A 22,350-nucleotide genomic window follows, 5' to 3' on the forward strand; every position below is an offset into this window, starting at 1 on the left:
ATCATGACTACAATAGCAGATGAAAACATCCAATTAATTTTTAATAATACTGTAATTGAGGGTGTGGATACTTACAAATAAAGGGTGAATTATTTAGAATTACTTTTTTCAACAAGACAAAATAAAAATACAAAAACAATAAAAAAAATTTATTTGAAAATCTTCATTATCATACAAAAAAACCCATTCTCTACAATAACTTCTTAAAGATAATTTCTTTTAAATTTTGGCCATGACTACGATTAAGTTGGTTAATTCTGAAGTTCCAATTCTCGATGACTCATTCCAGCATTTCGATTGGTATTTTACCAATGACTCGAGTAATATCGGCCTCCAATGCCTCAATCGTATTTGGTTTATTCATGTAGACTTTGGACTTTAGATAGCCCCAAAAAAAGAGTCTAGAGGTGAGATGTCACAGGATCTGGGCTGCCAGTTCACTGGTCCAAAGCGTGAAATGCGTTGAAACCAAATGTCGCCGAGACCACGAGCTTCAATTTCAGGTACCAAATAGTCTGTTGTCGTGACACGTTAACGGTCTTCATTCACAGGAACATTGTGGCCGGCCACATTGAGGCCACGCCTCTGTTTTAAAGAAATATGGACCAACGATTCCACCAGCCCATAAACCACACCAAACAGATGTTTTTTCAGGGTGTAATGACAACTCTTGAACCGCTTTGGTTTGTTCATCACCCCAAATACTGTTTACACGCCAAATACTGTTTAATCCAAAATTGTTTATTAACGTACTTATTAAGCCAAAAATGGGCCTCATCTGAAAACAAAATTTTTCTCGAAAACAGCGGATCTTCTGAAAGCTTATCAAGAGCCCATCGACTGAAACGGTGACGACTCGGAAGGTCGGTCGGCTTCAGCTCTTGCACTTATTGAATTTTGTATGCTTTTAAACCAAGATCTTTACGTAAAATACGCCAAGTTGTTGCATATGACAAGCCAAGCTGTTGAGAACGGCGACGAAACGATTCTTCATTATTTTCGAATACATTAACCGTTACCGCCGCTATATTTACTTTAGTACGTGCTGAATGTGGTCTATTTGGTCGCGTGTTATCCAATAATGAAACCTAAGTTTCAACCTTACTAATCGTAAAGCGAATCGTACGTTCTATAGGCCGATTATGTGGACCATAAATTGCTCTGAGCGCCCGAAACCCATTCCTCACAGAACTCCCATTTTCAAAATACAACTTAATAATTTCTAGACGCCGTGCCGAGCTAAGTCTCTCCATCATGAAATGTCAAACAATACTGAACAAAAGCAAAATGTCAGTTTGGTTGTATTTATGCACGGTTCCCAATCAAATCCCCACCAAGAAAAGTACTTCTAAATGTATCACTTAGGAACATAAATAACATTAAATGTAGACCAAACCAAAAAAATTAAGACACGTATTGAAATAGCACGTGCATCATTCGTTAAACTTTGTTAAGTTTGTTTGTTGTCGGGATATATTATTAGGACTACGCCCAAGAATGTTTCGGTGTTACGTATTCACTGCTTTTCTTTATAGCTTGGAAGCATGGACATTAAAACCCGTGCATCTGAATAAGTTGGCCGTGTTTATATTTTGGTGTTACAGAAAAATCCTACGAATATCATAGACTCAAAGAGTGTCAAAAGCAGAAATTACTCGAGGAAGAGGAAATGAAGCTAGAATAATAGTGACTTTCAAAAGAAAAAAACTTAAGTACTTGTTAGAAGCCATGTTAGGAGAGGGCAAAGATACTCATTATTGCAGCTTATGAAATGTGAGCAGACGAAGAATATTGTGGCTTAAAAATTTGAGAGAATGGTTTGAATTCAGTAGTGCAGAATTTAGAGCGGCAGTCACAGGGTTCGCATAGCCATGATGATTTCCAACCTTCGATAAAAGATGGAAATTGAAGAGAAAAAGATATTTTTTTATTAAATAAGTATGCGTTTAATATTTGTTTTAATTCTTCTATCACTACCGAATGGGAGTGTTTTACCAGTTCTACAGGTGTGTCTCTACTCTAGGGTCAGTTTCTCTGTTATTTTTCATTCTTTTTTGGTGCGTTTCTTTTTTGTTTTTAAATATATCTATACTTAACCGTATTGATTTATCTCTTATTTTGTATGTTGGGTAGGTGTATAGACAGGTGTGATTTTTGCTTGTAATAGCTGTTAGTAATATCTTATCCATTATTCCATTTGTATTTGTAACATTATAAACGTTACATCTCTATTAATTTATATTTAAATAATTATTTCATTTTAATTTCTTTATTAATTTATCAATTACTTTAACTTCATTTCCCTTTTTACTATTTTTTATTTAAAAAGTAGTTTTTCTTTCTGTCTTTCTTTATTCTCTCTTCCTGTCCCGTACAATAAATATTCGCCCTCTCTCTTTCTGTCCGTTAGACTAAATATTCTGTGTTAACAGACAAGCTAGTTTCATGATATCTATAGCAACATCCTATGATATCTGTGCTAACTTCATTCAGTCAGTCCCTTTCTATTTTCTGTCAATCACATTTATTGGTATGATTATTTTTTGCCTCTTTTTAAAATTTATAAGAAAAACATTATTATAAGATTCATTTTATAGTCTACAAATTCTCTTGGGGTGAGTACTTTCATCGTAATCTTTATTCTATAATTCTGACAGCATTTTCGATATTTGTAACTTTACTTCTTTCGAAAGCACATTTTTTCGATTATATGCATTAGGAATTTTAACAGAATTTAACTAAGTAGTAACAATTATATTTCATTTTATCCTTGCCATACGCTATTTGTTTAATTGTAATTTTGTAAAATGGCAAGAAAGTTAAACCTTTTTGATGTGTCTCTAATGCAAGCTGTTTCGGGTATTTTAGTTTATTGACACAACAGAAGACACAACATTTAATTGTAGGACCTAACATCTACAACACACAAACAGCTTATTGAAGCAATAAGTATCACTTTTTAATTGTTAAGCTTTGGCAGGCTCAATTATTGTTTGTTTTTTATTCTTTTTAATAAATATGTTTAGTTAAAATTTGTCTTATTTGCTATCAGCTAAGAGTTCAGGTTCAATCCGTAGTTTAAGAGAGGACGAACTCACACTTGAGATAATGAGCTAAGCAAGGCATAGACGATAAGCTCCCATGGTTGATTGAGGTAATATTTTTCTAATAGTGCTTTAATTCCCTTTGGTAGTCTTATCGTTACATATTGTTTTTATCTTTACCATTTCATGGGTATTTTGTCTTAAATTCCTCAACGTATTTCATGCATCATCTAATTTTGAGCTTTACATTAAGCAATCTACAGCTTTATATTTTTTCATTGTTCCATCTGATCTGATCTTCCGATATAAACTACCTTGCGTTTACTTCTAGCCGAAAATTGAATGCGGTAGATAAGATCGTTTATTTTCTGCAGGACTGGTTTTATAACGTTCTGTTGTTCTTCTAATTTGTCTATTCCACAAGTAGTGTGACTTATCTCTATCTTAAAATGTTTATGAATTTGAAATAAACTGTTTATGATTTCTACCTTTTTTTGACTACAATTTTTCTTCACCTCTTTCTTTTCTTCAGCAAGTTTTTTTAAAAACATAACTTAAAACTTAACCTATCTTAAACACTTAAAATTTTTTTTATATTACCAACTCCCAAAACAGTACACTTTGTTAAATTTAAATTTTGATACCAATTTCCGGAGTGGAAAGTTAAACTTCAAAGTATTTTCAACTGATATTGTGTTTAATTTTCATTAAAAATAATAAATATTGTTAAAATCTCGTAATATATCAAAAATTGTAATACAGTTATTGATAGTTTAATTTTTTTACTTTTTTGAATTTAATACATGGGTAGTGTGTTGTTTTCATTATTCTTTTTTCTTAATCTAATTATTTTGTAGTCAAACTAATATTTTTCAATATGACTCAAAGCAATTTCTCAAAAACTCCGCTCTCCAAATTATATTAAACTCGCTTTTTAGCTGATTGCGCTTACGGATATTTCCTGAGACATAGTATGTATATGTAAAACTTTAAGTTCAGTAAACATCAATGAAACAGAAATATATATTAGTTTGTATCTACTTTCTGATATAAAAATACTGAACTCCCCCTGGTACTTAATACACAAAAAAGAAAATTTGCTCTTGTTTGAAGATAATAAATCATTTTCCTTTAAGCTTCATCATTAAATAAAAAACAATTGACTTGGAAAGGACGAATTTCGCTAACAATAAGACTTTTTTCCTTAGGGGCTCTGCGAAAGCAGTAAGGTTAATCATGGATTTCTTACACAATCAACGTCATTTTATCGACAGCGTTGCGGAAAACCCTTAAAGTTTTTGTAGTAAACACTGATCTTTAGATTCTTTTAGGTCAATGTTAATGCTTACACTGTAAAATATATTCACAACTGCTAGTTTTACTTATTATAAAATGCAAATTCTTTCGGAAATTAAAAACAGATGGCTGAAATGTAAATAAATAAATTTGTGAAAAATTGGACTTGTTAAAAATAAATTAAACAAATAGACAAAATAATATACTGTGTCCGTTAAGATCTCTGTTAATGCAGATTTCTGCTAAATAGTTGTTTTATTATTCTGCTATCCTTCATTATCAACAACTAACCCCGACTTATTTATTGTTGAACATAGGCCTTCTCCAGATATTTTCGTACATTTCTGCTCTCTGCCTCTGCTCCAAGTAGTCGCAATTCTTTTTAGGTCGTCGGTCCCATTGGGGGTAATTTTTTCTAAAAGTAAAGGTTTCTGCTCCGTATATTTTTATAACTAAAAGTTAGCTTCGATCCTAAGAGCAATATTCAATAGATACCTGCACGAAGAACCAGTACTACAAACTTGAAAAGTAGGATGGATAAACTCGATATACAAAAAAGCAGCAAAGAATAATGCAAAAATACACATAATAGTTTTAAAGATGCTAAGTATATTAAATGAGAAAATAGTATAGAAGTTGTTTAAAGCGGTATGGTGTGTGTTTATCTCAATCCACCAGATTTGTTTTTTTATTTTTCATAAGGTTTTCTTTTTTTCGGTACCAATTGTTAGCGTAAAAATACAATAACGTCCCTTTATTTCTGTTTAATTACAGAAAAAAAAATGGTATAAGTGTTTACATATAGAGCATCTTTGTCTGTTTTCGCTAATATTCCTTCTGGTGGGATTTTGGATTTATGATTTATGGTTTAACAAATGCAATAATCAGGACATAGAATGATGAATATATGTATTTATTCCATACGTCACGTCAGAATTGTTAGAATTTTGGATGCAGGGGCCGTAGTGGCATTTCTCTCCTTTCATTAATTTTTGTTTAATTTTATTTTTTTGCAAAAATAATAATTTATTAATATATAATATTAATAATAATTTATGTGAAATGTCCTTTTATTCAGTCATTAAAACTTTTGCTTCCAGATCAATACCTCTTTGCCATGATGCAAATAGACCAGCTGAATCTTCTAGTTTAAAACAAGACCTCATCCAAAATGGTTAAAGCGAAAATCATATCATTAGGAGCATCCACAGACATCAATCTCCCACTCAATCTCAAACCAAAGGCTCAGACCCCCATTATACGAAAGCTTTTCTTCATTACACCAAAGGTGTCACTGACAAAATCGACAAAATTCTTAAATCAAGAGAAATGAAGACAATATTTACTTCCTAACAAAAACTTTCATCTCTTGTCTGATCTATCAGAGACAATATTCCAAATTAACAACACGTAGTTTATTAAATTCCTTGTGCAGAATGCCCCCGATTCTATATAGGTCAAACAAATCGTATAATCCAAAATAGGATTTATAAACATACCATTTTCTATTCGCAATTCCGATTCAATTTCAGTTCTAGGGCAACACCATTTTTATACAGGTCACAAAATTGATTTTAAAAACTCCAGAACCATATCCACCATCCGCTTCTATAAACCAAAAATTATCTGAGAAGACCAAATTGTCTCAATAAAAGAGATGGCGGCATAGGGTTACCTTCGACATGGAGACCTATCATAAAGAAAATATCCACTCCGCTCCACCTGCCAATTAAAATCCTACTGTCAGAAATGTTCGCGTTAACCCCCGCGCCAATCTCCGCGACAATCCCTGTGCTAAGCCCCACATAAATTTTTATCCAAACCATAAAACGGTATAAAATATAATGGTATAAACGAACCAAGGAAGATGTCGAAACTCGGTCAATGATAATTGACGCAGTTAAATCCAAAAGACTGTTGAGTTTAGTGTTAATTCTGGTAATGGTATTAATCTTAGCTCTACGTTTCATTGTACTAACCGCGCAAATCATTTGTTTAAAATTTTATTTTCTGTTATGTCTTCTATTTTCAATTTTTTAAATGCTACAAAAAAATCGGTGGCTTTCTTTCGACAATAAAAATTTGTTTTTTTTTTGTTCTGTTCATTTAATATTTTTAGTTTAGATCTAAAAGCGGTTATCTTGTTTTATTTTCTTTCTCCCCAATTCTACTTTAGTTTGTGTATCAAAGGAAATTTCCAAACAACCACGCCCAAATCTCTTTTGATTCTAAGCAACGTTTATGTTGTGTGCCTCAAACTATCCAACGTTTGTTTGCTACAATATTATTGTGGTCTTGGCCACAATGTACCGTATTATATAAGCATTATGGCACTTGCTAAAATCAATGAAGTAAGGTTAGAATTATTGAAGAAGCTACCGTATTTACCAGAGTTAGCCTTTAGCGACTTCCCTCTATTTCAATACCTAATAAAACATACCTGGAAAGCGTTTTTTTGTTAAATTATGAGGTCATAACACCTATGGAAGCATAGTTTGCTGCCCTTCCAGATTATCACTTCAGGGATAGAATTTGTACATTGGAATCTTGTTGTAATAACTGTATTGATGTTTATGGAGACTATACTGAAATATAAAATTATTACACAAATATTACACAGTAACAGATATTGTTAACATGTGATTATTATGCCTATTGATGCTCTTTTTTTAATCAATTTTATTAACTGTGTGGTCATCATTTTTTTTCTCTTAAGGGGGAGACATTATATCATATTTAAGGTTGCTGGGAAATGTATCCTTTCACTCCCGTATCATCCCTGTATTTTTTTAAATTACTTCCCCCTTGTTTATTTGATATTTGGATTCTTCTTTTTGTACTGATTTCAAAAACACATGATGCTTGAAGGAATTAGTTTATGAGAAAAATAAATACAAAAGCAAGAAAACTGGATTGTAAAAAAAATATTTTTTAATAATTTTATTACACACATTTAGAATGAACATTTCACTACCAAAAATGTTTACAATAATTGTTCAAAATGACTGCCATTCACTTCTATACGATAGTACAATCTATTTTAAAATTCTTCTCTGACATTGCTTTACATGTCTGCATTTAATTGTCGACATTCATCCTCTATTCTTTGTCGTAAATCATCTAGAGATTCTGATTGAGTAGCAATAATTTTTGTTTTTAAATACTCCCATAAGAATAAGTCTAGAGGTGTTCAATCCGGTGACCTAGGTGGCCAATCCATGATCCGTCGTCTTCTACCTATCCAAGTACCGGAAAACATTTCGTTTAAAAATTGTCGCACAGGTAAAGCAAAGTGTGGAGAAGCTCCATCATGTTGAAATACAACTAAATCTTCGGAAAAGTTATCATCATTTTCTACTATTGTTCTAATGCGATCAACCAATTGCCTAAACAATTCAAGATACGATGCACTATTTAAGTTTCCAGTAATAAAGAAGGGTCCGATAATGTGATCACCTAGGATACCACACCATACGTTTAACCTTTGAGGATGCTGTGTGTGAAATTCGCGTACAATATGTGGATCACTCTCAGCCCAGTATGGGCAATTATGTCTGTTAACAAAACCGTCTAATGAGAATGAGCATTCATCCCAGAAGCAAATATTGTTTAACAATTGTGGATTGTTAATGATGCATTGTGTCATTAATTCGCAAAATTCGAGACGACGATCAAAATCTTCTTCATTTAACTCTTGTACTAATTTAATTTTATATGGATGAAACTTAAATTTATGTAGGACTCGGAAGGCTGTAGAAGATGTAACATCGATTGCTCTACTTATTGTTGACAGTGTCTGTGATTGCTAAGCCTCTAAGTTAACTTGCCTTTAAACAGCTACTTGGATTGCTTCGTTATTTACAAGTCCCTGTTAGTTATGTTTTTTATTGACCCTGTTGCTCTAAATTTTTGCATCAGTTTAATCACATACTTATGAGTTGCATGTTTATTGTGGTGTTTTTCATTCAAAATTCTAGCAGTAGCTCTTGCACAATTATTACTTTTGTAGTATAAACCTACAATTTCGATTCTTTCTTGCAAAGTGTAAACCATTTCAGCGATCAAATTGAACACGTATCAAAAGAGGCTGTTACAAGTTATAACAAATTGTCGTTGGCTGTTAACCGATTAAACTAAATGTCCAAATAATATCGAAAACCTTTGATAAAACTTTAATAAAAAGTAAATTTTTTTGTTTCTTGGTTTTTGAAGGTACTACAAATAGTACTGTTAAATATTTAAAAAGTTTAAATTATGCTACAACCTATTTTGTTACATAGCCCATGCTGGTTAAAAAAAGGTTGAGGTATACAAGTTCGTCCAAAGGGTCATGTTAATTTTTATAATGCTTTTCGAAAAAGCAATTAATTTAAATATATAAATATGTACGAATCTTCGAGTTTATTCATTTGTGAATATATTATCAAAGTGTTTATATTGCTATAGTCTTGAATTGTGTTATGAAAATCATTTATTCTTAAAACGTTATGGAGAATTTCGACAAACATATGGTGGTGAAAAAAAGTGCAACGAAAAGTTCTTTTTTATTCGTGAATAGCTATAAATACAATTTTGCCGAAAAGTTAAAAAGTGGGGAATCACGCTGAAGATGTCGTACCAAAGGTTGTAACGCTGCCGTCTACACAATTGGGGATGCTGTAGTAATTTGTAGACAAACCATAAACAACTCTCATGAAAGTCTGAAAAAAGATATGTACGAATCTTCGAGTTTATTCATTTGTGAATATATTATCAAAGTGTTTATATTGCTATAGTCTTGAATTGTGTTATGAAAATCATTTATTCTTGAAACGTTATGGAGAATTTCGACAAACATATGGTGGTGAAAAAAAGTGCAACGAAAAGTTCTTTTTTATTCGTGAATAGCTATAAATACAATTTTGCCGAAAAGTTAAAAAGTGGGGAATCACGCTGAAGATGTCGTACCAAAGGTTGTAACGCTGCCGTCTACACAATTGGGGATGCTGTAGTAATTTGTAGACAAACCATAAACAACTCTCATGAAAGTCTGGAAAAAGATATGTACGAATCTTCGAGTTTATTCATTTGTGAAAATATTATCAAAGTGTTTATATTGTTATAGTCTTGAATTGTGTTATGAAAATCATTTATTTTTGAAACGTTATGGAGAATTTCGACAAACATATGGTGGTGAAAAAAAGTGCAACGAAAAGTTCTTTTTTATTCGTGAATAGCTATAAATACAATTTTGCCGAAAAGTTAAAAAGTGGGGAATCACGCTGAAGATGTCGTACCAAAGGTTGTAACGCTGCCGTCTACACAATTGGGGATGCTGTAGTAATTTGTAGACAAAACATAAATCATTCTCATGAAAGTCTGGAGGCCAACTGCATTCAACAACAGTTTTTGAGAGTAGCAGCTAAGCGTAAAACCGCAGAAGATATAAGTACTCATCCCAGGAAAATTTTACATCGCGTTTTAAGTGAAGAAGAAAATACCAATTTAACTATTATGAATTTGAAATCAGCGAAACGAAGTATTGATAATGTAAGAAGAAAATTACTCCCAGTTTTACCAAAAACGTTAGAAGAAGTACTAAAATCATTGGAAAAATTAGAGAACCCTATCTTCGCGTTTAGAAATGAGAACTTTTTATTGGTAAATGATAAGAGTGCAAAATTGACTATTATATCTTGTGAGACAAATCTGAGACATTTATGTAAGTGTTCTAGAATACATATAAATGGTACATTTAACTATTGCCCAAAATTCTATTATTAAATGTTTACAATTCATGGATACTACAATGGCCACTGCATTCCACTAGTATTTTGTTTATTGCCAGATAAATTATCATCTACATATGAAATGTTTCAATTTAATAAGGACCAAATGTTCAGAGTTAACTTTAAAATTTTCTTCCAAAAGATATTGTCATTGATTTTGAAAAATCAATTCATAAGGCTGTTAAATCAGTTTGGGATCAATCTAAAATAATCGAATGTAGATTCTATCTTTCGCAGGCTTGGTGGCATAAAATTCAAGAACTTGGATTAACAAATGATTACAAAAACAGAAAAAGAAGTCTTCTTTTTCTAGTTCATCAAGAAGACGGTGATTGTTTAGTTTTTGATCTGATTGAAATGATGCCCGAGAGTGTCGAACTTAATGCTTTTGTTGATTATTTAGTTAAGACATATGTTGATGAAAACTCCATTTCCACCGATACCCTGGACTGCAAACTCTTCAGAAACTACGAGAACAACCAATGCATGTGATTCTTTCCATTTACATTCACATAAATCCTTTAATACATACCATCCGAATATATTCGTATTTTTAGAGGCTATCAATCAATATCAAAATGAGATCTATATTAGAATTCAAAGCATTCATAGATGTAACAGACCTAATAACAAAACTGTAGCTCGTGAGAGATTTTTGAAAAGTAAAATAGAAAATTTTAATGAAAAAACTATTACTATTCTGGAATATGTTAAATATACATCCCGTTATTTTAGTTTTTAAGTAAGTTTATTATTATTTGCTATTTATATTGTAAGTTGTAAAAGAAATTCACTAATCTAAGATAATAAATTTTATAACGCAGTAAGACAACTTTTTTTGATTGATTGATCCCCGCGGAGCTCGACCCCTGGACGAAAGTGTATATGCAAAAATATTTAACTTGGACGAAAGTGTTATTTCTTCAGGTAAAAATTTAAGGTAAAACTGAACTCATTACGATTTTCCGGACGAAAGTGTATCTGCTCGTCTCCCCCTTCAAATATTAATTGACGTGTTTTTGCGTTTTTCCAAAAAATTTGAAGTTAAAAAGTTATTTAAGGTGCATAGTTTTATCTGAAAAAAAGCACATATGGGGTATATGTATTTGTATATTCTCCTTTCAATGACACTTTCGTTTCAGATGTTTATTGGATATAAATTAATGAAACGAGAAGTTTCTCTCCTTTGAATGTTTTTATATTTATTCAACGTATTACAATATTATTCGTGGGCTTATGAAACGTTATTAAAAAATCTGAAATTGCCTTCGTATTTATCTTTCATCCGAACAAATCCCAAACGGTTTGATATTGATGATCATTCTATAAGTAACCGCTTAAAAAATGTGGACAAAATGATCCCGGGATTAACTGTTTCCCGTTAGGAAATCAGAAAAAAGTTGTAACATGATGTACAGAATCTCTCAATACATCCTTTTCGGCGACCAATCCTACCTTTTTTGTTGGACCCATTCTAAGCTTAACGACCAATAAGATTACTGCTTTGATACAGCGACGTAGACGTGAAAAATTTAATTCAGGATCAAAACGATTCTTCATAAGAATTGTTTGAGAAAAAGGGTTTAACAAGGATTCATTTGCTAAGGATTAAAACTTATTTGGGTATAAAATACTTTCCCAATATAGATGAGAATAAAGTATAAACAATAAATGTTATGTCTTCGTAAGTGTTAGCGACCTTTTTCTTCTTTTACTATCCTCTCTAAATTCTAAATTCTTCAAAGTTGGCATATAATAAAAAATGACGCTTGTTTTTTAGGTCCCAAGAAAAGAATAAAAATATTATGGTTTTTTTTAGTATGCACGGGAATGACAAAATTTATTAAAGCACTGGTGATCTCTGTCAGCCAGATATGATTACATTCTACAATTCTACTAAAAGTAGACTAGATATAGTAGATCGTATAATTATATTTTATAATATTATAATAGCCAGAGGGACAAGAAGGTGGCCAATAGTGATTTTTTAAGGCTTAGCTAATATTGCAGCCCTAAATGTATTTATTATACGAGGTCTGGCTATTAAATAACGAGACTCCGCGCGCAGAGGGCATCCTAGAGGGGAAGGGGGTAAACGAATGCAGCATTGGATAGCTGGAAGTGTCTACTCTTTCAGTACGAAAACACGTTTTTGTCGCTATAGTAGTATTTTTTTCTGTAGAGGTTAGAAAATAACGTGTTTTTTTCTCGTGCCGATAATAATGTGTGACGAAAAACATGAGCAACGGATTAATGTGAAATTTCTAGTTAAACTAAAAGAAACTCCGACTACAGTGCTACAATTTGTTAAAAGAGGCCTATGGTGAGAATTCTTTATCTCGTGCGCTTGTTTTCGTATGGCATAAACGGTTTTCTGAAGGAGAGAGTCCAACGTCCAGGTCGACCTGTCTCTGTTTCAACTCCGCAAACAGTGACCAAAATAAATGAAATTGTGCGCGGAGATCATCCTATGAGCATTCGGATGATTGCTAAGACTGCCAACGCCGATAAAGATACTATCAGAAAAATTTTACATGACGAATTGAACATGAAGAAAGTTTGTGCGAAGTTGGTCCCAAAAAATTTGACCCCTGACCAAAAGCTCGTCCGTCAACAGATCTGCTCAGATTTTTTTGAGAGGTTACATGAAGAGCCCGATTTATTGCAAAACATTATCACTTGCGATGAAATCGGGATATTCAAATACGATGTTGAAACTAAGCGACAATCTATGCACTGGAAAACTCCTGCATCGCCAAGAATGAAAAAAGCAAGGATGTCGAAATCAAAATATAAAACAATGCTAATCGTTTTTTTCGGCGTTAATGGCATCGTGATAACTGAATGGGTTTCAGAGGGTCAAACTGTAAACCAAACTTATTTGAAAGTTTTGGCAACGCTGCGAGTGCGAGTTCGTAAGAAACGGCCGAAGTTGTAGAAAAACAAGCCTTGGATCTTGCACCAGGACAACGGATCTGCCCATAATGCGCTGTCTGTGAAACGGTATTTAGCCGCTAGAGGCATTCCAGTGCTCGAACACCTGCCGTACTTGCCTGTGACTTTTCCTGTTTCCAAAGATCAAGTATGCCTTAAAAGGAATCCGGTTCGAGTCGATGGAAGAGGTGAAACGAAAAACGGCTTGTTTTTCCACAAAAGAAGACTTCCAGCATTGCTTTCATCAATGGAAAAAACAATTGGAACGGTGTGTGGCGAGGGAAGGGGAATATATTTAAAAAGAGCATTCGATTGTAGAATGATTTTTAAAATAAAACTCTTTTTCATAAGCAGTCTCGTTATTTATTAGCCAGACCTCGTATACAGATCAAATAATGCAAACGCAAAATTTTGGTCTTCCCTTTGTTTGTTTCTGAGTCTTAAGATATTGCGTTGATCCAGAAAAATATGAAAATCAGAGCGATAAATATGCATATACAAAGAATATCGCGGTTACTTGCTACAACATTTTCTGGAATTAAGCAATCGAGGAGAAATGATCCAGACCTACGAAAACTGGGGTGCTGTAAGTATTGGAAAATACGCAAAAAAATAGGTATTTTTGCCAATTTGCCAATTAGACAAAAACTGGTTATGTATGATTCGAACCGAAAAAAGAATGACGTTGAGATTATTTAGAGAAGTTTGTAGTAAGTAGTAGTAGAAGTATTAAGAAAGTAAGTAGAGTAAGTAACATAGATAAAAGAAAATATGAATCCATAGAAAGCTCCAAAATATGATCTCATAACAGGGAAACTTTTGAAAAATCTACCAAGAAAAGCCGTAGTTAAGCTGACACACCTAATAAATGCTGCTTTTAGATTGAGATATGTTTCCAGACTCTGGAAACTAGCCGAAATCATTATGATCGCCAAACCTGGTAAACTTTCTAATAAAGTAACATCCTATCGACCAATATCACTCCTTCCGGTGATGTCAAAACTATTTGAAAAACTTCTGTTGAAAAGAATAAAACCAATAATAGAGAGAGAACATCTTGTACCAAATCATCAATTTGGTTTCAGAAATAAACATTTCACCATCAAGTTCACAGAATAACAAATATATGGACGTAGCACAGTCGTTTGATGAGGTCTGGCATGAGGGTTTAAACTATAAACTAAAAACGTTCATGCCTAAACAGTATTTAGAAATAAAATAATGCATTGCGAATAGATATTTCAGAGTAAAACAAGAAGAAGTGTACACCGATTTAAGGGAGATCAAAGCTTGTGTGCCACAAGGGAATATATTAGGTACGGTCCTGTACCTATTATATACATGTGACATTCTAGAGCTAGAACAAAACACTATTGCTACCTTTGCGGATAATAGAGCCATACTAGCAATAGGAGGCACTAGTAAAGAAGCGACTGATAAGTTGCAACTATCATCATCATCATCATTGGTGCTACAGCCCTATAAAAGAGCCTCGACCTTCCCAAGTCTATTACGCCAGTCAGTTCTATCCATTGCCAACTGTTGCCAGTTTGCTGCGCCTATTTGTCTACCATCCTCATCTACACCATCCCTCCATCTGAGTTTTGGTCTACCCCTTTTTCTACTTCCCACAGGTTGTGACATAAGGATTCTTCTAGGAGGGTTGTTCTGCTGTGATCTTGCCAGATGTCCTGCCCATCTTAGTCTTCCTATTTTTATAAAGGATACTACGTCTTTACCACCAAATATATGTTTATATCTGTGATATATCTCGTAGTTGTACCTCCTTCTCCAAACACCATTTTCACAGATGCCACCAAATATTCTTCTCAGGATCCTTCGTTCAAATATAAGCAGGAGATTTTCATCTGCCTTGGAAATGGTCCATGCCTCAGACCCATATGTCAACACTGGCTGTATAAGGGTTTTGTATATGGTTATTTTTGTTTTTTGGCTTAAGTTTCTGCTTCTCATATGTCTACTCAGTCCAAAATAGCATTTGTTTGCTAGGATTATTCTTCGCTTGATTTCTTCAGTCATGACGTTCTCCTTGGTGATCAGGGAGCCCAAGTATGTGAATTTGTCCACCACTTCAAAGGTAGAATTATCAACCGTGAGTTGGTGGCCGATGTTTCTGGCTCTATTGTTGGGTGTTGATGCCATTATCTTAGTTTTATTTTCATTTACTTGCAGGCCCATATTTTTTGAGGCGTGTGACAAGGTGGTATACATTTCTTCTAGCTTGCGTGTTGTGCGGGCAACTAGTTGCAACTATCAGTAAATATAATATATACCTGAACCGAAAAATGGCAAATAAAATTAAATGAGACTAAATCTACACACATTAACTTTACAAATTAGAAAATAGAAAATTTCCCAGTTAGAATAAATAGTACCCAAGTTCTTAATGCAACATCAGCAAAATAATTGGGCACCACCCTAGATGCGAGGCTGCGCTGAAAAGTCCATGTCAAAACGAAAAGTGGGGAGCTTGATAATAAATATAAAAAATTGTATTGGCCGATTGGAAAAAATTCCACATTTTTCATTTATAACAAATTATCTATTTACAAGCAAGTACTAAAACCAATATGGGTATGTGGGTACCAACTCTGGAGATGTACCAACGCTAGTAATCTACATATTATCCAAAGATTTTAAAACAGTCCTCAGGAACATTGCTGGTGCTCCTTGGTATATTCGTAACAACAACCTTCACCAGGACCTCCGTATGGAAACTGTGACCGAAGTAATTAAAAGAACAGCAGCAAGTCATGAACAGAGGCTGCATAGTCATGTGAATGTCGAGGCAATCCAGCTTCTTGACAAAACTGAACTAAAGAGAAGACTAATAAGGACAAAACCATTTGAGTTAGTGTAAATGTGTAACAGTTTAGTGTAAAAAGAGTATAGTGCTGTAATGTTATTGCATGTTAGTTATAGTGCATTAGTTGATCCATAAAATAAGAGTAAGCCATGAGGTAAGCCCTTAGATTTAAGTATTTGCTGTTTATTAAGTTAGGTCAGAAAATAACTGATAATTGGTCATTTGTGACCAAATAGCAGGATACAAATACCATACAGGTGTTACATAAGAAAAATTTAAGAAAAAACCCTTTCAAAAACTGGCTTCTAATACTTAAAATACAATTAAATACAGATACAAAAAAAATCAAATCTTAACTGTCTTTTCTATATCTTTATTTACTCGTATTTTAAGTACTAGTGCTTACTTAGATGAATCAATATGATGTGGAATGCAATTTTAGATCCCCCATGTCGGTCCATTCATCGTCTGCTGGCTTTGTAAATCGTAGAAGGCACAGGTTTAAGTAGGAATTTTAATCTTGGTTTCGAACAAGTAGAAATTTTCGGATTTTTACTTTTTACTTTAATATTAGGTGTCGCCGTGTGCGTCTTTGGGAAGTTTTAATTATGGCTTACTTTGACAGAATAGATAGAATTTTACATTTAGGTCTTTTTACTGAGTTGCTGTACGTATAAGCGAATTACTAAAGCACTATACGTGATTTTAAATCTTAACTCTCTTTTTTATATAAATTCATATTTATACATATATTATGAGTAAATTTAGGTAGTACAAAGATAAATCAGTAAGTTTCCTTAAAAATATTTGAAAACTGTTTTTTTAATAAAAAAATACAATTTTAAAGTTTGGTCCTAGTACAGCCCACCCGTGCATTCGTGTTGCACAAAAGTCGCCCGTGGAAAGGAAGGTTAAAAAAATAGAACTAATTATCCATTCTAACTGATTAATTTGCTTTTACCTCTTTTTGCGTTCCTGTTCTCCTATGGCACTGGTTTTCATACGAGCGTCCTCATACTATTTAACAAATTAATTTAATTTGAAGGCAAAATCTCGTCTCTGCGATTTTTTCGATACTGTCGTATGTTAGTCACTTTATTTATCCTCTGTCAGCATGATGTTTACTTGACGAAAATCAAACGAACACTGTCTCGAGTTAAACATTATAATTTATTTTATTCGTTTTTTTAATAATTAGACTATCGATTATAACCATTTTATTGCTATACCTCATTTTTTTCTTCATTTGCCACTCTATTTGGTATCAGCAGCTTATTTATCTCAAAAGCTCTAACGAAAGTTCCATCAGAATCAAATTTCAGTCAATATCATCGGAAGTGGAGAACAGAAACGCTAAAACGTTCAAATAACAATTTTTATTGGCAATGACAGTGATTAATTGGTAAGATTCCTTCCTTCGCAGAATTTTAGTTCGTTATGATGCTTACAGCAAATTTATAAAAAAACTTTCTTTGTTCGAAAGCTATTTATTTGTGGCAACTCGGTGGTGTTTTATTCTTTTGACTAGAAAATTATTGTTCTCAAATCATTGATAGAATATTTACAATATTAACTTACGCAGTTAAATTTTTGTCCATAACGTCTAATTGTTCGACTACAGTAACTTTTTCGAATATTATTATATTACATAGAACATCTTTTACGTGCATATTTTCGTATGCAGCTTTATCCATCACATTGACACTTTAACTGTTGCATAATATGGATTACTTTATTACCAAGTAATTAATATTCTTCAGGCCTATTTAATTTCCCATGAGTAACGCAAGATGATATGGACAACAAAATTTAAATCCAGAACACAGCCAGCAAACAAATTAAAAAAATATATTAAAAGAACTTTGCTAAAGAAGGGGAATAGATAAACAAAACCAAGAAATAGTAGGTGCAATAACACCAGTATGTGAACATTTTTGCTCCAATCATAGATAAAAAGAAAAAATAAGTAAAGAAAAAAAAAAACAAAAATGGAAAAGAAGGTTTAGGTACTATTGCATTCAGTGCAGGTGGCTGTAAGGTTTAAAAGATTTAACCGTTCTAATCTAGAGCAACATTCTACGAGTATCACCTAGCGAGAGATCAAAATTAAGACAATTTTGACGGTGAATTGCCTAATGAAGACATTTCTGAACTTTTTGAAGTTATATATAATATAATTATTATATATGATATTTTAGTGTTATGGCAAAACCTGAAAAGAATCATTAAATATTTTAATCATTCTAGTTCGTCATTATCATGGGTAGTATTTACATGCTGGATTTAAGAGTACTCAGTTTTTGGTTAGTCAAAGGTTTTCGATAATGTCTTTTAAACAAGCCGTTAATTCAGTATTGTTTAAATGTATTAGATGTTGGAAACAATCTCCTAAAAACTTACAACCCCCTATGGTTAATTTGCCTAAATTTCGTCACGGTGCCATTAAACCCTTTTCGATTTGTGGGTTATATTATGGTGGACCGCTTTCGATAACCATGTCTCGTTACAGAGGAGTTAGAACTCAAAAGGCCTATTTGTGTCTATTTGTATGTTGCGCTACAAAGGCTTTACATCTTGAGTTAGCTAGTGATTTGACCGCAAAAGCCTTTTTGGCCGCTTTACAACGTTTTGTGGCTCGGAGAGGTCGAGTATCGCAAATATTTTGTGATTATGGAACTAATTTTCATAGTGCTTATCGACAGCTTAGTAGCTTCATGGAGAACGCTCTCAATAAAGAAAATATTAAGTTTTCATTTGCTCCTCCTGCTGCTTCACATTTTGGTGGTATTTATAAACGCGGAATTCGTTCTGTAAAGGAACATATTGTTCGTATAGTCGGGGCTCAAATTTTGACCTACGAAGAATTTTATACCGTTTTGACTTTAATTGAAGCCGTCTTAAACTCACGCCCTCTCACCCCATTAACTAATGATGTTGAAGATCTCAATGCTTTGACCCCAGGACATTTCCTAACTCTTGAACCCTTGATCTCTTTGTCTGTGCCTAATTTTTCGGAGGTATCCTTCAATCGTTTGTCCACATGGCAGTTGTTACAATGCATCCATAGAGATTTTTGGACTCGATGGCGAAAGGAATATCTGCACAACTTGCAACAAAAGTCCAAATGGTTAGATTCTGGCTTTGTACCTAAAATCGGTGCCTTAGTTGTTTTAAAGGAGGATAATTTGGCTCCGTGTCAATGGCCTCTCGCGCGTCTTGTTGAATTGCATAAGGGGAAAGACGATGTAGCTCGAGTGGCTACCGTGTGTACGATCACCGGAACCTTATAACGGCCTCTTGTCCGAATCTGTACCTTGCCGATAGATGAAGATTAGATAGTCAACATTTTTTCAACATTTTGTTCGGCTTTTATCAATATAACCGCGACGAAACCACCATTTTAATTTTAATTTTTTTATTTTAGTTTTAGTTTTGAATATTTTTTTTACATTTATATAGGAATTGTTTATATTAATTATTATTTCTTGTTGTTTAAGTAATGATAGTATTTAGAACTCGTTTTGTTTTTAAAGACCTTACGGCCCTTAGAGGGGGGAGAATGTTTAAATTCAAATATGGTTGTGTGAACTAATCAAAACATTTGTCCTCCCTGTATTCCTACGATCCCTATAAGTACCGCCATCGGGCTCGTGGAATGCGTCCCGTTAACACAAGACCGTAAGTCGTTGAAAAGAACAGACGCACCCGCTAGTGCATCGATGCATTCATATTGAATTCGTTTTGTTCGTTGTTTCGTAAAGTATAAGTGCGAATCATGGTAATTAGCGATATGTTCTTCACCTAGTTTTACTTCAACCTTTAAATTGTTTTTTGATTGTTTATTACAACCATTTAAATTTTAATAATAATTTGCACCTATGAGTAAAAGTTTTTTTACTATTAATTCGTAATAGTACATTTGTTTGTTAATTCCCCACACTCATTACAGTACATACGTAAATCAAATATGTTGTAGCTAGATATCCATTTAACAACGCAAACGGAATTAATGTCATTTGAAAGTTCTTCGTCCTTAAATTATTCAAGGAAATTTTGAATTAATGATTTTTTCCATTGGTGTAAATGTAATTAACAATGTGTAGAGCTGTTTTTATATCAGGATATTTTAAATATGTTAAACCGAGACTGTTTTGGTAAATTATGCAGTGAATCGGTATAAATTGTGGAATTTGAGAATCATATCTTAAATGTTGCTGCAGTTTCATCAGTTGCAATGTTTATAAGTTTATAAAGAGGCACTTTAAAAGTTTTTATTGTCGAATCCAATCTATTTTTAATACCTATATTGCGGATTAATTATTTTTTACGAACGACGTCACATAATTTCATTTAAACAGAATGTATAAAAACGGCCAATTGATCTAATTTGTGACATCTGTCTATTCGTCAAGGGTTAAGCTTAATACAATACAGTTATTCAAATCATTTTTTTAATATCCTAGAGAGGTATATGTTAGTTTACAGTTATGCAACGTTTGGTTGTGTGTCTCGAGATGGGGATTTGCTTAACAACTTAATACTGTACCGTATGTGCTGTACCGCATTAATATTATCTAAAACTTTAAGTAGATATTTTAAGTTTTTCTAGGCAATTCTAGGCTATTCTAGGCAATAGGAAGACTGGCTTCAGCCACATTATTTATATTTGATTTTAAAGAGCAAATTCATTTGATCTTAATTTGAAATTTATCGGATACTGGTAAGAAAACTGAGGATGATTGATTTTATAATGTCGACGTGAATTGCTAGCCTTATAAGTTTCATTGTAGAGTTCCCTTCCTTTCATTATTAAAACTTTTATTTTCTTGCTGGTATTTTTTTTTATTTTTGTTATCTGTCGTCATATTTTTAAAAGAACTTGGAATAGAGAAATCAAAAGGTGTAATTACATATTTTCTTTTATTAAACAAAAAAAAAAGAAATCTGCAATCTCGAATTGAGGAAATGGTTCATCTATTAATATGTATTTAATAGAAATTAAATATTGAAATTGTATAGGGATATATCCAGGAAGAACTTTATTTTATAAGTCTTTAATTTATTGAAGTAGGACTTTAAATAGGACGACATTTTTGTGTTAACAAAACAATACATACAAATATACTCGTAAACAAATTATAGTTCAACAGGGTACAAATGGATTGTAATGAAAATTACATTTTATAATTGTTATTTGACGTTTGGATTTTTATTCTAAAAACAGTTTTTAAGAAAAGATCATTTTAAAATACGGTGATGTCTTTATATCCAAGTACTTTGGTGATTATTGTTTTCCAAAACAACTACTTGGGCTTGATCTTTGAGACCTATTACCATGTTACTATATAGCTATAGTTATAGTTGACAATTCTAAGAGTGATGCTTCATACACACGCACTATCACTGAAAGTTTCTCTTCCATGGATGCACGCTAGAGGAGACGTATGGCCTACGACGATATAAAACAGCGTACGCCACTAGAAAACAGAGTTCCGCTAGCGTGCTGATCTAGTGAGAACTCCATTGGGCCTCTGGGTATTGACTGGAGTATTCATCTGAAACAGATCTGTTCTTTCCCGTAGCTAAGTATTGATTAGTCACTTTCCGCTTTTCGCCCGACCTAGTGTTGATCGGTCTTTCTCCTCTCTATTCCACCGACCGGTCCATTTCTACCTTTGCCGCGTGTGAATTAACACACCGTAAGTGCCGTTTCAATTTTATAATATTACTTTACTTACTTTACTTAATCAGTAGACCCATTTGTACCTTTCGGTATTGGGCCGTTTAAAATACAATTCATTACATTACACTATTTGACGGTCTTCCGAGGTGTCCTAGCTCTTAACGAACTTTCTCCATTCCTTCCTATTGGATGCCATCTGTGCTGCTTCCTGCCAAGTCTTACCCTTACTCTGTAGTATCTGCGAGATGTCACTGTTCCATTCTTTAATGGGTCTTCCTCTTCTGTTCTTCCCTATTGGTTTGGCGTCCCACACTCTTTTAACTTGTCTATTATTGTCCATCCGGATTAGATGTCCGAACCATGTCAATTTTTTCTCTTTGATTGTCTCGAGTATCGGTTTGATTTTGAGTCTTTCTCTTATTTCTTCATTTCTGATTCTATCAGTTCTTTTTACTTCTATCGTTCTTCTGAGGTATTTCATCTCTGCTGCCTGAATTCTGCTCTGATGTCTTTTGTTTAATATCCAATTTTCTGCTCCATATGTCACTATAGGTCTATATATTGTTTTGTATATTGTCATCTTGGTCTTTGTTGATATTTCTTTGTTATTAAGGAATCCTCTATTTAGTGCTTGGAATAGTTTTCCTGTGTTTTCCATTCTGTTGTTAAGGTCATCCTCGATGTCTCCTTTGTTGTTGATTACTGTTCCTAAGTATTTGTATGAATTTGTCTGTATTATTTTTTGTTGGTCTATCATTACTTCTATTTGATCTTCCGTCCCTTGTTTCCTTGATATTT

The 22,350-nt window shown here is 33.1% G+C and overlaps 2 protein-coding genes across 2 annotated transcripts in view; both read left to right on the forward strand.

The window, feature by feature from the left end:
- rdo (leucine-rich repeat domain-containing protein reduced ocelli) overlaps positions 1-22,350 on the forward strand; it is a 354,658-nt gene that overhangs the window by 141,514 nt on the left and 190,794 nt on the right. The gene's annotated exons all lie outside the window — the stretch shown is intronic.
- On the forward strand, positions 18,365-19,159 carry LOC140437083 (uncharacterized). Its single transcript, XM_072526392.1, has one exon. The coding sequence runs from the start codon at positions 18,365-18,367 to the stop codon at positions 19,157-19,159; it is 795 nt and encodes a 264-aa protein (XP_072382493.1).

Source organism: Diabrotica undecimpunctata, chromosome 1, assembly GCF_040954645.1.
Source record: "Diabrotica undecimpunctata isolate CICGRU chromosome 1, icDiaUnde3, whole genome shotgun sequence".
NCBI lineage: Eukaryota > Metazoa > Arthropoda > Insecta > Coleoptera > Chrysomelidae > Diabrotica > Diabrotica undecimpunctata.

Excerpts from the sequence above, each read along its gene's own strand:
- LOC140437083 (XM_072526392.1), top strand. The coding sequence starts at position 18,365 with ATGTCTCGTTACAGAGGAGTTAGAACTCAAAAGGCCTATTTGTGTCTA.